Below are 15753 nucleotides of genomic sequence, written 5' to 3' on the forward strand. Positions count from 1 at the left end.
GAGATGGTGAGTTCTAGTCCTGCCTTAGGCATGAAAGCTAGTTGGGTGGCTTTGAGCCAGCTTTACTCTAATTTAACGAGGACTAAATCTTATTAAATAGAATAGGTGCACACACTTCATTGCAAAACAGTGTTTCCTATTTGACAAATAGATACAAGCTACTATTTCTTGGGGATCATCTTTTCTACCAACAGACCGGCACCTGATAGTATCTTCTATTTGAACAGAGTCTTGCTATGGCCCATTTGAAAACTCAAGAATCTGAAGACGCCCAGTTCCCACCAAGATTTGCCAGGCAAATCTTAATGCAAAATCATATATTTTTTAAAGCTCTGCAATGTCCACGTCCCACCACCAGATGTCCCCTTCATACTGGATCTCCAAAATGCTGGGCTGATCTAACCTAACTAGAACAGATCTTATAGGATTCTGGTACACAGGCTGAAGCAGTGGACTTGCGATTCCAGTTCAGCTCCTTCTTTGCAGCCTTGGCACAGGGAAGCAATTATTGGGATCATTTCAATTTCCCGTGGATTTAAAAAAGTGTTTCTCCATGTTGGCTATTTTAAGATGTGTGGATTTCAACTCCCAAATTTCCCCAGCCAATGCTGGGAATTGAAGTCCACCCATCTTAAAAGTTGCCAAGGTGGCAAGCCTCTCTTTTTTAACCATGGGTTTTCCCAGAGTTTTCTTCCCCACAAGGTAGAAAATGTTGACTTCCAAGAAATGTTCCCAACCTGCCAGCCTACCTTACCTCTGCCAGGCTAACCAAGTCCAAACAGCTGTTCTGAGATCAATCAGAGTTAGCATGAGGCTTTCCTCTGCTATGACAACTTTTGTGTAGCCACATCTAAAGGTAAAGGTTCCCCTCGCACATATGTGCTACTCGTTCCTGACTCTAGGGGTCTGTGCTCATCTGTTTCAAAGCTGAAGAGCCAGCGCTGTCCGAAGACGTCTCCGTGGTCATGTGGCCGGCATGACTCAATGCTGAAGGCGCATGAAACGCTGTTACCTTCCCACCAAAGGTGGTCCCTATTTTTTCTACTTGCATTTTTACATGCTTTCAAACTGCTGGGTTGGCAGAAGCTGGGACAAGTAACGGGAGCTCACTCTATTACATGGCGCCAGGGATTCGAACCGCCAAACTGCCGACCTTGTGATTGACAAGCTCAGCGTCTTAGCCACTGAGCCCTTAGCCACATCTACCGGTATAATAATGTATGGAAGATGATTAAAGTCCTTCAGCCGAGAAGCAGAAGGAAATGAATCTGCTGGATACTCTCTCTGCCGTCTCACTTCCACAATCCTTCAGGCATGTTTGCTCTGAATCCCACAAGTCTCCACAATCTGTTGAGGGATTCCGTCACAGACAAGGAGTGAATTCCCTGGAATTTGTAAGAATGGCGGGATCTTTCTGACAGTTGCCACTGACCTAAATAACGCAGCTGCTTGCAGCTGCTAAAATAAGCCGCCTCGCTTCTGTTCTTTTTTTTTTAAGCAAATCTTTTTTTAAAACCCCTTTCTATTTTAAGACGGCTATCTTTAAAATGTCTCAGCCAGCAGTGGCACCTAGATGATCTCAAAAAGCTAAGCAGGGTCAGCTCTGGTTAGGAATGGAATGGGAGGCCACCAGAAAGAGCAAAACCTGAGGTGGGGCAGCCAAGAAAAGCACATTGGTGTGTCCACATAAGCACTTGGAGCTCAGCTCAGCTTGAAGGCTCTTGGTAGTAGATAAACTAGGTTTGTAATCCTAAATTTGTACACCCCCCTCCCAGCAGAATCAAACTCCGATGCAGCTCTCTTCAGAAAAGGGAAAAGCCTGTGGACTTCAATTCTCAGAATTCCCTAGCCAGCATGCCAAGTTTGGAGACCCCCGGATTAAAGGATGGATGACAACTCAAAACTCTATCTCACTTTTTAAACTATACCTCCTTATTTATATAAAAGCATGGCGGCCAAAGGTTTTCCTCACACATGCGTGCTAGTCGTTCCTGACTCTAGGGGGCGGTGCTCATCTCCATTTCAAAGCCGAAGAGCCAGCGCTGTCTGAAGACGTCTCCGTGGTCATGTGACCGGCATGATTAAATGCCGAAGGCGCACGGAACGCTGTTCCCTTCCCACCAAAGGTGGTCCCTATTTTCCTACTTACATGCTTTCAAACTGCTAGGTTGGCAGAAGCTGGGACAAGTAACGGGAGCTCACTCCGTTACGCGGCGCTGGGGATTCGAATGACCGAATTGTCGACTTTTCTGAACGACAAGCTCAGCGTCCTATGCCCAAATCAAGAATAAGCCAGTTTTCTGAGCCCTGCTGACTTCTAGCCTTAATTATTTCATGCAAAGTTGAGCATGGGAGAAGTTGTGATGCAACACTCTTGGTAGACCCAAAATTCAAATCAGGTATTCGGCCACAGGGTAGCAAAGCTCCGATTCAACTCTGATCCATCATGAATCTAAGATTGAAGTTCAGCATCTAAATTTCTGGGAGTAAATCTTATCGGTTGCTAGGGGACATTCCAGAATCAAAATCCACAGGAGTGCGTTATTATGTGCCCTGCTTCCATTACCTTTAAAAAAAACCCACATAGAATTCTTTATTGGCCAAGGATGATCGGACACACAAGGAATGACTCTGGTGCATAAATTCTCAAGTGTACACACAAAGTGGTAAGTCACAGATCATACTGTAAGTCATAGAATACAATCATCATCGTAAGATACAAACAAGAAGTAATAAATTGTAAGATATCACTAGGAGAAGGCAGTAGGAAAGATCAGAAGGCGAGAAAGATGACGTATATCTCATTTGAATTACAGAGAGGATCACAAGATTCATGAAGAAGTTATGCACATTATCTTAAGTGTGCTACATTTGTTAATTTAACCTGGCCCCCACAACACTATGAACTAAGTAGTAGTCACAGACATATTAACCAGTACTTTCTCTTCAAAGAGACTCAACTACAGAATCTATCATATTAGAGGCCAATAGTGAGGCTTCAGTCACATCTATAAGCAAAAAAATAATAATCTGATTTTTAAAAAGCCTTGCAAAGTTGTTTTTATTCGTCTCCAGAAATAGAAAAGCCCTGGTTACAGAAAGCGATGCTATTAAATGGGTTCTGCAAATATCTGAAATCCATACAGAATAATATTTAAGAGGGGACTCAAACGATGTCAAGGGGCTTAAATTAATTTAGGGTTGTGGAGCGAAAATATAATAAATCCAGTATTTGGAAGATAATACCATAACAGTCCAAAGATCTCACCAAACACTGTTTTTCTTACTCGGCTGATTATATAAAAAAAAAAAATTACTGCCCATCATGCCTGTTCTGAGAATAGGAATTTTATAATCCCTGATTATATCAATCTTTCAGAAACAAAACATCTTTCAGATGAAACCCACAAACTTCTGAATAAAGAATATGCACATTTTGAGCAAATGTATGGATTCTTGCAAAATAGACCATTATTGGAGCAAATCCTTTTTTTTTTTTTACCTTTTGCAATGGAAGTTAAAGGACTGGTGTCCAGTCCACTTACAGTCAATTACAAAGACATATTAAAGGAAGACAAAGTCTTGTATCATCTTAGGCCTGCTTAAAAAAAAAAAAGATATGTCTACTGCACAGCTAATAGTTTTACTCACCTCTCTTCACTCTTCTGAACTAATGAGAAGAGATAAATAAAGACACAGATTCCAATATGCATTTTCTTTTTTATTTCAACACTATGATTCAAGAGCCTATGATGCTTTTTCCCTTTGCACTTCTGCATGTAGCACTGCAATCATAACTTACAAAAGGTTTAATACACAAAATGTACATGAAATTACAATACAAGGCTCTGTAAACATCTAGAATGTAACTTTTAGTCTTAAATCATTATTGTCCCAAACTGTTAAATAGAAAATTTCAATTGAAACAATCTTCAAACCTCAAGGAATGACATTCATTCTATGTATCAAAAATAGATTTTATTTCCCCCCCAAGATTTGTTTGCATCCAAGCAATTGTTTTTTCTCTTTTATTCTTTGGTTTACAATGGATGGCAATTCCATTTTCTAATGAAGCATTTGTTAGAAGGAGCGCCAAATTGTGGTCAAACTTTGGTTAAACCAAAACAACTTTCAAAATGGGATATATGTATGTCTGTATGTCTGTATATAAAAAACCTCCTTTGGGTTACAAAAGCCTCCACTTCTTTTGTTATGAAAGCTACCATTTGAACGCTTTCCATAACATTTTTTTAAAAACAAAAAACTGGGCCCCAGCATAGAAAGCAATTGTAAATTTGGAGAGGCCAGCAACACAGATGCCAGTCACAGGCAGAAAATTGTAAATTGCATAGTCTAACGGAGATCATGTGCTTTTATCTCTATTACATTACTCAAGATTAACAGTCTCACCTAAAGCATCACACAAGCCAAAAGTGTGTGTGTGTATTAAGACCCTTGCATTGAAGCTTTTACAAGGCAAAAAAAAAAAAAAACCCACCGTTATAGTACTCAACGTCTATAGTTTTGCTTTAAATAGGAAAGCGTTTGTTTCTACGTCTACAGGCATCGGGTATTTCAAGGCAACAGAAGGTTGAGGACAATCCACTACTCCCATTTGCTGCAAACTCTCCATCTCCTTCAGCATCGGCAAGAGCTTCCTCTTGCCAGCTGGGGGGAGAGGAGCTGACACTGCAGTGCTTGGTGGATTGCTCACTTAGTGCATAGTAATTCGGGACTCTTTGGGTGCCCATATTTCAGGTACAAATACAAAGACACACTAGCTGGGAGAACTTTTAAGGGAGAAGAGGGGATAGCCATCACTCATCTCAGAGCACAAGAAAACTCTGAAACTTCACCTAAGTCAATCTTCACATCTGACCCACTCTGTACGAGGCAACGGAGATAGCTTTGGACAAAGGAATGCAAGAATCGTTAAGTACATCTCTTAACTTTGCCGAGGAAGAGGGGGTCCGGGAAAGAAACTCAAAATAATCCCACCTTGATTCTCTTGGGTATAAGAGGGGAATCTCCGCCAGGCTTTTCAAGACCATTAGGATATCCTCCAACAATAAAGGGGAATTCCTTGTAAAGTCTGTTTCCTGACCTGTCCAACGTTGGGAGGCCTGGCACATTTTAAGGGTTGAAAACTGTAAAAGAGACCCCGGTGACAGCACAGAGGAGACATTAAAAGGACGGCCGGAAAAGGAATGTAGTACTCCAATGTGTAACTAGGCGTACTGGTACTTTACACACAACTAGTTGCATCTGTTGAACAGAAGGTAGATTTACTTCCAAAGAAACCCTAACATTTGAGGGGGGCAATTGTTTGGTTTCGGAAGTTCGCGAGTGGCCGTTTTGATGACTGTAGGTCAGACAATCGGAAGGATTGTCATTTTGGATTGTATAGGCTCTCTGAAATGAAGATAAAAGATAAAATCCACCATGGGGGGGGAGGGGGGATGAGCAAGGAAAGGAAGAGGATGCTGCATCAATTTAGGAGTCACCCAGATGACAGGTCCGCTTGATCCAACTCTGAAGACAACAACTAGAATAAAGACATCTTCCTTGCCATCTTAAAAAGGGACAATTTATTAAAAAAAAACATTCGTTTCAGCCATCATCTTTGTGGGGGGTCCTTGGTGCTCTCTTGAGCTTGTAGACGTTTCGCTACCAAACTAGATAACATTATCAGTGCATGATGATGTTACCTAGGTTGGTAACGAAACGTCTGCAACAAAACAAACAAGCTCAGAGAGCACCAAGGACCCCCCCTGAGCTACAAATACTCTCCTCTGATGGCATCACCTTTGTCTTTTGAAGAGTCAAAACCGTGTGATTAAAAAACCCAAGATAAACAGTTCCAGAAACCCTCGAATGCGACTGATTTTAGTGCTCTAAATTATTTTAGGGAACTGTCTTCTGAACTGTGCAAACACATCTGTATCTCCTTTGTTTTACTTCATCCTGAGTTAGCAGGGTGAGTTGTAGACTAAGCAGTAAATGTAGCCTGCAGATAATTATGGTTAAGCTGCCCTCTTAATAACTAAATTGTGGCTTAGAGTTGCCTATATTCTTTTCATTAAAAAAAAAATGGAGATTGATAAAAAGCCAAGAGGCTTGCTGTATGAAGACAGCTACTTCACTCTCTATCAGCCTGTGGTCAGTAGCGTGAGGCTACAGAGCCTATCTTGTCTTTATCAGTTAAGACTTAGGTAGCTATAAAAATTAGCTAAACAGTGACAGAAAACTATCTTAACCCTTATGTATCTTAACCCTTATGGTTCTCGAAGACTCCTACTAATTACCTTTTCATTTTGCAGCCTCCTGATCCGTTTGCTCATCTAAACTCAAGACATTTCTATTTTACAGGAGAAGGAACTCTTATTTAGTAGACATTCTCATCTGCCGTGGTTGGGTTCTGTATCTCTCCTGTTTCGAATCAGAGATTGAGCCCAACCCAAGTCACACCGTGGTGGGAACTATTAACCTAACATGCATAGAAGAGCCATGGTGGCGGAGTGGTTAGAGTGCAGTACTGCAGGCTACTTCTGCTGACTGCCGGCTGCCTGCAATTTGGCAGTTCTAATCTCACCAGGCTCAAGGTTGATTCAGCCTTCCGTCCTTCCGAGGTGGGTAAAATGAGGACCCAGATTGTTGGGGGCAAGAGGCTGACTCCGTAAACCACTTAGAGAGACCTGTAAAGCACTATGAAGTGGTATATAAGTCTAAGTACTATTGCTATAGGTGGTCACAGACAGCTTCACCTTCAGTGGTCATAATGTGGACATGTCCCTGGTCAGTGAGCTCAGCCCTGTGAAGTACATCTCTTACAGTAAGAGGGCCTAGCTACATTCCTTTCGTTACACCAGCTTCATTTCTTAAAAGGATGAAAAAAATAACCCAGTAGGATCGCTAAACCATTAAGAAAAGGTTTTAAGAAGCCCGTATATAAATGCCAACATACAATTTCAGACACATCTAACAGAAGAAGAAGAAAGAATAGACCGTGTGAAGTTCTCTACCTGAGGAATCTCAAGAACAACAGTTTAACAAGTTTGAACAAATCGGGTCAAAAGGATTCCACATGGAACATAGGCCTTTTTGACGCAGCCCAAAAAATTGTATAATGGCTTCAGTTAAAAAGGAGCACAATATATAAATTGTTTTTGAACAAGTGCTTCTGTTTAAAACAGGTCTGTGCTAGCAAAGGTATGAAGGTATAAAAGTCAGGTTTTGGAATGTCGTTTCTATCCCAATCTTGCCATGATGGACTGGTCTCTTTGCAAGCCTACCAAAATTTTTCAGTGTCCCAGGTACACAGGTCTACATTTGGCTTTGCTTCCTAAAGCTCCAAAGAAAATGGTAATCATGATTCATTTGTGAGACTTCCAAAGGCATTGGCTTCAGATGATAGAGACTTCTGTGCCTTTGAGAGAGAGTATTATTATTATATTATTATTATTATTATTACTATTATTTAAAAAAAACCTGTTTGAAACCACATATGCTTAAAGGCTCTTCAAAAAGACCGTCCAAAAGGTATACAAATTTTTATTACAATCTTAGTATCTCTCCTAAAGAAAAGCAGCATACAAAGATGGTGTTTAAAAAAAAAATTACCCACATTCAGTTAACTGTGCATATTTGAGAGCAAAACTATATTTCTCCATACAATGAAGCACTTCATATAAAAGAATTATGTTAAATGCACAAGACAAGCAAAGCTCATTGGTATTTTACTCAAGGTTAGAGTAAGCTTGGGTCACTTCTTGGTGTCCATTTTTATAAAGTAATCTTTCTTTTTTTTTTAACAGCATTCTAAAAATCTAGAACTCAACCTGTTTCCTGTTACCACTTTCTTTCCCGCTCTCCTAGAACAGCTCTGTAGGGATCCAGTGTCCAGGATCATCAAGGCCACGTAATCGGAAGCACAGTAGATCTAAAGGGGGGACATAACGTTACTCAGAGGAAAAGTGCAAAGCTTCCTGGGTCTCTCCAGGTTTCTGCAGGACGGCAGCTCCTGCTCCACGGGATGCAGAGATCTGCGGCATGTCTCTTCCAATGATTTCCGTCACTACATCAGAAAAGGAGAGAAGGGTCAATATGTTTTCATGCCTTCCATAAACATCGGTTTCTGGGTGATCCAATATCTAGACCTTTGCAATACTGGTTACTTCCTGTTCTGACCGAGGCTTCCCGAGAGCATGAAGCAAACTCCTTGTCCCGATAAAACCCCTTTTATTAATTTTCTGTGAATTCTGCTCATTCACATCCGGCAAAGTCTTTCAAGGGAGGATTTACAGTCACAGACCTTATCTGGCTTGGAGAGCTGACAGGCCGATATCTGCAAAACTTGGCAAGGAGCCTCGGAGAGTCAGGAACCAATTAAGTGAACTAATTGTTTCTTGCAAACTCCACTCCCCTTTTGCTCCTCTTTTCTTTCCTCTGGGAGGGGCCACTCATTGTCCACCTGTGGCCTTACTCCCAAGTCGACCCCTGTTCTTTAGCTGTTCCCTTCGTCTGGCAACTCTGCGCATGCGCACATTGGGAACAGGCTCCAGCTGTTCCTCTGCCCCACTGCTGTATGACTCTGAAGGCAGCTGAGAACTGGCATACGACTCTGACTCCCCTCTCTGCCTCCGACACAGTGCCCTCAGCAGAGCCTTCCCCAGACTCCAGGACTGGCCCATGTTCCTCCCCAACCTCCTCACTGTCCAAATCTTCTGCCAGCTCCGCTGGCCACTTGTGGGGCACAACGCTTCCAAACAGGTTGAGAAATCTACTGCAATTGACTTTTCATGCATCTGTCCCTGAAGATCATTCAAAAGCTGAAACTGACTCGCCATGCAGCATATACATTGAATAAATAAAATACAATGCAGCAGCCCAATGAGTGACGGGCACAACTAGCTCAGTCCCTGTAGTATCTTTATTCCTGGAGCTGCATCAGCTGCCAGTTGGCTTCAGGCTACAATTTCAGGGGGCAGTTATCACGTTGAAAGCCCTAGGTGGCTCAGAGCCTACTGAACTTCAAGACAGCCTGCTCCAAAATGCCAATTCCGAAAGATCTGTCTGAAAGGTCTTCTCATCCCTAAGAAATTCCATCCATAACATGGGACTCCATAACCTCCTCGATGCATACAGATTACCCCATTGATCTTCCACAGAGAAGTAAAAACTTCTGGAAGAGGGCATTTGGAAGGTACTAAGGTTGGGTTAAACTGCACCCTTACAGTTTAAAGAGATAATCTTTGAGTTATATCCAGTCACTTGCTAGCAGTTTGAAGTTACACCTGATCTTCAAATCAAGAAGTAAGAGTTTATGCAAAACATTTCAAAATGTTCTAGTTGTTGAGAAGATGCTGCAAAACTGACCTGCTCACAAAAATACCTACAGTTAGGTAAAGCTTCCTCTTTCACTGTCATTTTTTAAAAGCCATTATCCAAACCTAGTTAGGGATACGGGGGAAAAAAACCCTCAAAAGTTTCCACCCAAATGAAAGTCCAAGTCCCCGCCCAGCAACCACATGTCCATCACATGGGCCAATCAGGCACCATCCCAATTGGAGATGCCTCCCAGTCACACCCCTCCAGGTGCAGGGCAAGACGTCCTTGACTCTCTGAGAAAGGAATGTTATTTTGACTATATATATATATATCTCCTAAGCTCCATATACTGCATTTTTCGGAGTATAAGACGCATCTTTTCCCCCCTAAAAGAGGGTGAAAATTTGGGTGCGTCTTATATACCGAATGTAGCCCCACTCACCCACCTCTGCCTCCCAGCAATTTGCCTCTTTGCAGCAAAGGGGGGGGGGGGCTTGCAGAGGCTTCAATAAGCTATAACAATCCCTGCAGCCTCTAACAGCTGATAATCGGGAGAAATTGAAAGTGAAACTAGCTGTTTGCTCCACATGGCAAATTGCTGGGAGGCAGATTTTTTTCTTCTTGTGCTAATCAGGCTGTTTGGAGGCAAGTCAACAACTATAAATGCCTATAGAATGCTCAAATTATTAGACTTATTTTTTAAAGACTGATTTATTATTGTTCTACACAACTTAACAAAATGAAGAAGCTTTTTAAAATAAATGCTTGATCTGGAGAGGCAGATATTTTTCCCTTGTGTTCCTCCCCAAAATCTAGGTGCTTCTTATATTTCGGAGCGTCTTATACTCTGAAAAATACGGTAATCCCCCCCCTCCCATTGTCCCATAGTAGTAAATGTGGAAGGGCCAATGCAAATGATGGCTTCCAGACCTGACATCAAATCTGTATTTGCCAAGCTCAGGATTTAGAAGAAATCTTTTTGTTATATATGGCGTTTTCTGGACCACAAGCTAATTTCCTTTCAGTCTAATTCCACCATTTCTTAAATCCTATTAATCTTTCAGTCCAGATGCACAAAACATTGAAGCAGTATGTAAGTGTTAGTGCTAGTGGTATTCTCAAACTGAGCCCACTCAACAAAGGCTGGTCCATACAGAAACCTAACCACTCACACAAAGGTAAAGGTTCCCCTCGCACATATGTGCTAGTTGTTCCCGACTCTAGGGGTCAGTGCTCGTCTCCATTTCAAAGCCGAAGAGCCAGCACTGTCCGAAGACGTCTCCGTGGTCAGGTGGCTAACATGACTAAATGCCAAAGGCGCATGTGTTCCCACCAAAGGTGGTCCCTATTTTTTTTTCTACTTGCATTTTTACATGCTTTCGAACTGCTAGGTTGGCAGAAGCTGGGACAAGCTCACTCTGTTATGCGGCGCTAGGGATTTGAACCGACTAACTGCCGAACTTTCTGATCGCCAAGCTTGGCATCTTAGGCAGAGAGCCACCGTGTCAGCCTCTGTTTCGCTATTTGCTTTTGGCTGCCATTGAAATGGGGGGAGGGGGGGCTGGTATTTGGGAGGGGAAGCTTTAGTACAGGAGAGATTGTAGAGTGGGAGTTTGGTCTCACCGTCTACTGTGCATGCTGGAGATTAGCGCTTGGTGTCGGCCAAGGCCAACCGTCCGCATACCTACCTGATGATGCTCCTTGAAGATGGAACTCACATGACACCTAAGGGATTTGCAGATTGGACACTGGGATGAGGGTTACCAGGGGGACGGGGTTTGGTCACATATTGATATGTATGATTTCGCGCGCTTTTGCCTCAGATCTTGCTTTGCTTAGGTGCTATCTTTTCATAGCCAGTAAAAGTACTCTTAATTCTGCAAAATGGAGTTAAGTGGTTTCTTTCTTGGTTACTGCGGGAGGCCGGCTTGACACACCGCCTCCCTTAATGCAAAGACAGGAAGATGCAAAGGGGTGCAGGGTTAGACCCTGAAATTTCTTCCACTCAAAAAAAGTATTTGGAGGGGGGGGAACTAAATATGACCAAAGAGCCCAGAAACATGAAGAGCTAATTTTTTTTTCAGTGGGACTCCTGAATTCTACTTGTAGGCTATGCTGCCTTGAAATTTAATCTATTTCCACACCCCTGAGGTGTTAATGTGTTTTTGGCAGAGTTTGGTATCAGTGATGAGCTATCAGGAGCTCCACCGTAAATATTCTTTTGGCCTTAAGTGTCTTTGTTTGGGGTTTATGACACATTGTTGATGTCTCCATCCGATACCAATATTAATTTTCTCTCTCTCTCTCTCTCTTCACAACTCCTATCCCTGTGGAGTTGCAACCCGACGCTGAAAGACTGCTGCTAATCTGAATTTGGATCAATGTTTTTATATTATACAACACACTATTTACTGCAAAATATTCAACTGGATTGATTTCAGGGTTTTTAAAATAAATAAATAAATAAAACAAAAACACCAACATGTCTTCAGTTGGTTTTAGTTTTCTCTTGCAAGAAGGGGGGGGTGAGGGGGGGAAAAGCAAGTGCTATAAAACTAACCCTGCGAAGATTAAATCTTTCACTGCATTTTTAACGTCTACTTTCACTGAAGGCATCCTGCAAACTCCATGCCTTCTTAGTCATGCGTCCACTTCGGTCTTTATAAATTATGTACATTTTTAAATCCCAAAGAGAAACGGGACTTATAAATAGTTCTTCCACTAGAAATGAGCTAACTGTCTTGGGAAACATTTGAACTGTGACCTCTGCTGCCAAACTGGAGAGCTGGGTGTTGTTGTTGTTTTTTTAATTTTTATTTTAATGCTGAATTTGTGTGTCTCACAAATCCAGAAAAACATGTTTGGCAAAAGCCTGGTAAGCGTGACCTTGCCCGGGAGAAAGGCAAATTAAGAGCTATTCCAGTTTGCTGCTCAGCTTCTTGTCCTCGACCAATTAGGAGAAAGGAAAAAGCAGGGCTGTGGTTTTGGAGTCTAATATCTTGCTAATAAATATAGCAGGGAAACTTAAATGGCATTGTAAATATATAGTAACACATGAATAAGGAGAGGGCAGATATAGAGGCTTATTTTGAGAAGAAAATATAATCAGATGGGTAGGGCTGAAGCTGGAAAAGGATCCCAGAACTGGAAGGTTCATTTTAAAAAGATGCGTGCATGATCCAATTTTCCTCTAAATACTATCTTCTTTTCTGCTAAATCAAGCAGAAAAAAAGGCTTGCTGGGGACCTTCCACCACTGCACCGTAGAGAGTATTTTAACTTACTGCACCTGCGTGTGGTTTGCCAATTGCACAGTGGCAGATAGGACAGCGCTCCAGAGGGTCAACGTCATTGCCCAGAGGGTCAGGGGTTGCCCTCTCCCCTCTTTGGAAGAGCTTTATAGCTCCCGATGCCTTAAGAAAGTTCAAAACGTTCTTAAAGACCCATCTCATCCTGGGTACCTTTTTTTTTTTTTGAACTATTACCATCTGGCAGACGGTACAGGACAATAAAAACCAGGGCAAATAGGCTGAAAAACGGCTTCTATCCCAGGGAAGTAACTATATATTGAATTCTACGGTATAGTGTAATATTAATGCAATATCAGGGGGGGGGGGGTGTCAATTCAACTGTACATATGAATGTGAAGGATGTTTTTTTTTTTGAAAAAATAGTTCTGCATGATATGTACTGAAGATGGCATTTAATTTCGTTGTACAAGATGCAATGACAATAAAGTAAATTAAAAGGGGAGCGTACATTAAAAAATGCACACATCTACCCAGAAATCTGATAAAAGAAATGTAGGAAAGATGGGAGGAAAACGCTAAAAATGATGAAACTGTAATCATGTACAAATAATTAAAAAAAAACAACCCACAGATGATTCTTTTTTGAAACGACGATTTAACCGAAACATTTAACCAAGCCACAACAGGAGCAATGGGGTTTTTTAATCAGTTTGTTACCCAAACAGAGACTATGAGGGTGTCATACTGCATTCATATCTTGCGTAAGTAACACTGTTTGCACCACACAGAACTGGACTGAATGACCTTTGGTATCTCTTTACATTCCCATCATAAGACTGTAAACCACCATGAGTTAAATTGTTTGATTTGTGCCTTGCCATGTCATGCTATGGTTTCTAACCATGTCCTATGACTATGGCAGGAAGCAGAAAGCTTGCCAATGGTTAAACACGATGGCGTATTTGTTAAGCGAACCAAATGCAGCCCTTTCAACTAGCTTTGGAATGAGTTCCCCCTAGACCCCCAGGAAATTATGTCTTCAGGCATAGTTAACAAGGACTTCAACCACTCCAGGTAATCATCGGAAGATCACTGGATCACCAGGTCCCAAAGAAGGAACAACGGCACAGGCACACATGGAGCACCTGACAAAAAATACCTGAAACCAATGTTTCTGAAACTTGGCAACTTTCAGGTGTTCCTAAATAGCCAAAAGAACATTTTATTTGACAGCTAAGGAATAAAGCATCATAGATGGAAGTCCTTGCCCAATCCCTCTCAATCTTCTTATTTGTATTACACACACACACACACACACACACAAAGATGACACATGCTCATTCACAAATGATTGAGAATGGATGTAATGAACGTAACTATTAGTCCAAATTACCAATATTCATCACAGATTGGCCACCGAATTAGTAAACGTGCGTTTGCTCTTCCCCAACTCTTGCTATTTTGTTGGTATTAGCTGAATAGTTGTCCCAAGGGTGCTTTTATTTTAAAGGCAACTGGGCTTTCTGATTTTTCTTTTAAGACATTTCACTTCTCATCCAAGAAGCTGCTTCTTCATTTCTATCTGAGTTCAGGGACAACTCTAGGAAAAGATTGTGACCAGCTCCCTAACCATGAAATAAACAATGGTCTTTCCAACCATGGTAATGTATGGTTATGAAAGCTAGGCTTTGAGAAAGAGTAAGAGAAAGAAGGTAGATTATCTTTGAACAATTTGGATTTGGCTAGACTTATTGTACTAAAAGTACCCTATAACCAAAATATAACAATTGTAAAAGATTGTCCAATGTATTTTTATACAAGTCTGATGTGCGCCAAATTTTAAATGAGGAAGGACAAGCCTCTAGTCACACAATGCTCAAGTACATTGCACATTCCCAGATGAACAAGCTATTACAATGGTCTGGGATCCATGATAAATCCTTCCTTGTATGAGGCTTCTGAAAGTATGAAGCTATTTAACCATATTCTCCTAACATAGCATCACTTACCATCATCTAACGTGATGTCTTCCAATCCCATTGTCTGAAAATTTAACTCTTGATCTTCTGGTTCAGGCTTAATATTAACAGTTGACCCTTCTGATGGAAATGGAGATGTGTCACATATGTTATGATGCAGCAAAGGTGAAGTTGTGGCGATTCCACCCAAACCTGGGCTATGCTCTTGTGGGGACTGTTGCCCAGACTGACTGAGGGAAGCTGGAGGAGGAGGAGGAGATGAGGCAGATCCCGAGCTAGAAAGATGGTAAGGTAGAGGTTGCAACTGTGGCGAAGATGGCCCAGATCGTGGTGAATGGACTAAAGAATGAGAAGATTTGGGGGATGATGATGATGAGGAGGAGGAATTACCTGGATTTGAAGAAAAAGTCATTGGCTGCAACTGTGTGGAGGGGGGTCCAAGGGACTGAGTCATTGCAGGAGAGACAGGGTTTTGCTGAGGATCGGGACAATGGTATCGCATGGATTGCAAATGAGGCGAGGAGTGTCTCGATTGAGCTAGGTGTGCTGAAGTATGTCCTCCGGCTGCAACGTTGGATGTTGACACCGAAGCTGAACTTGAAGAATGATATGGGATGGGTGGCAGAGACTGGCAGCTGAGGTTTATCAGTGGAGGTACAGGTGCGTCTTGCTGAAATGAAATTGCCTCATATCCTTGACTGGAAGAGACAGGGTCCATGGGAAGACCGGGCTGTCCATTAAACATAACATTGGGTTGCATAGACTGGTAGGAAGGCCCCACAGAAGATGCTGCTGTGACCTGAAAAGACGGATGGACTACAGCTGAAGACAGGGTAGGATGCTCTTCACCTGGACTAAGGTTTCTACCTTGTATGTGGGACAACTGAGTTACTGTTGAGGATACCATGGGCGTGAAGGGCGGCTGTATGGGACAGACAAGGTTCCTGGAGGAAGGAGGAAGTAAACTATCGTGTGAAAGCCCTGGGTCAGGAGAAGGCAACTGGGTTTGGACAGGAGAGAGTCCTTTACAGTGAGTCAGGGACAACGATGGGACTGAAGACAAGTCCATTTCATCTCTGTTCTCTTGTTTCAATACAACTGTGTAGCAAGAAAACAAGGATCAGCTAAAATTCACAGATGGAATGATACAAACATCAGAACTCAATCGAATAAAAAGCTGTTCCACCCCACATCCAA

General features: G+C 42.0%; 1 protein-coding gene across 1 annotated transcript in view; it reads right to left on the reverse strand.

Annotated features, from left to right (window-relative positions):
• Positions 1 to 3708: 3708 nt before the first annotated feature.
• Positions 3709 to 15753, reverse strand: part of NFATC3 (nuclear factor of activated T cells 3) — a 62291-nt gene continuing 50246 nt past the window's right edge. The window contains exons 9-10 of the mRNA XM_081963330.1: positions 14587 to 15654; positions 3709 to 8074 (exon numbers count right to left, since the gene is read on the reverse strand). Of these exons, the coding sequence (XP_081819456.1) occupies positions 7959 to 8074; positions 14587 to 15654 (1184 nt within the window). The 3' untranslated portion in view covers positions 3709 to 7958. The remainder of the gene's footprint in view (positions 8075 to 14586; positions 15655 to 15753) is intronic.

This window comes from Natrix helvetica (genome assembly GCF_964273705.1).
Source record: "Natrix helvetica genome assembly, chromosome: 10".
Classification (NCBI taxonomy): Eukaryota; Metazoa; Chordata; class Lepidosauria; order Squamata; family Natricidae; genus Natrix; species Natrix helvetica.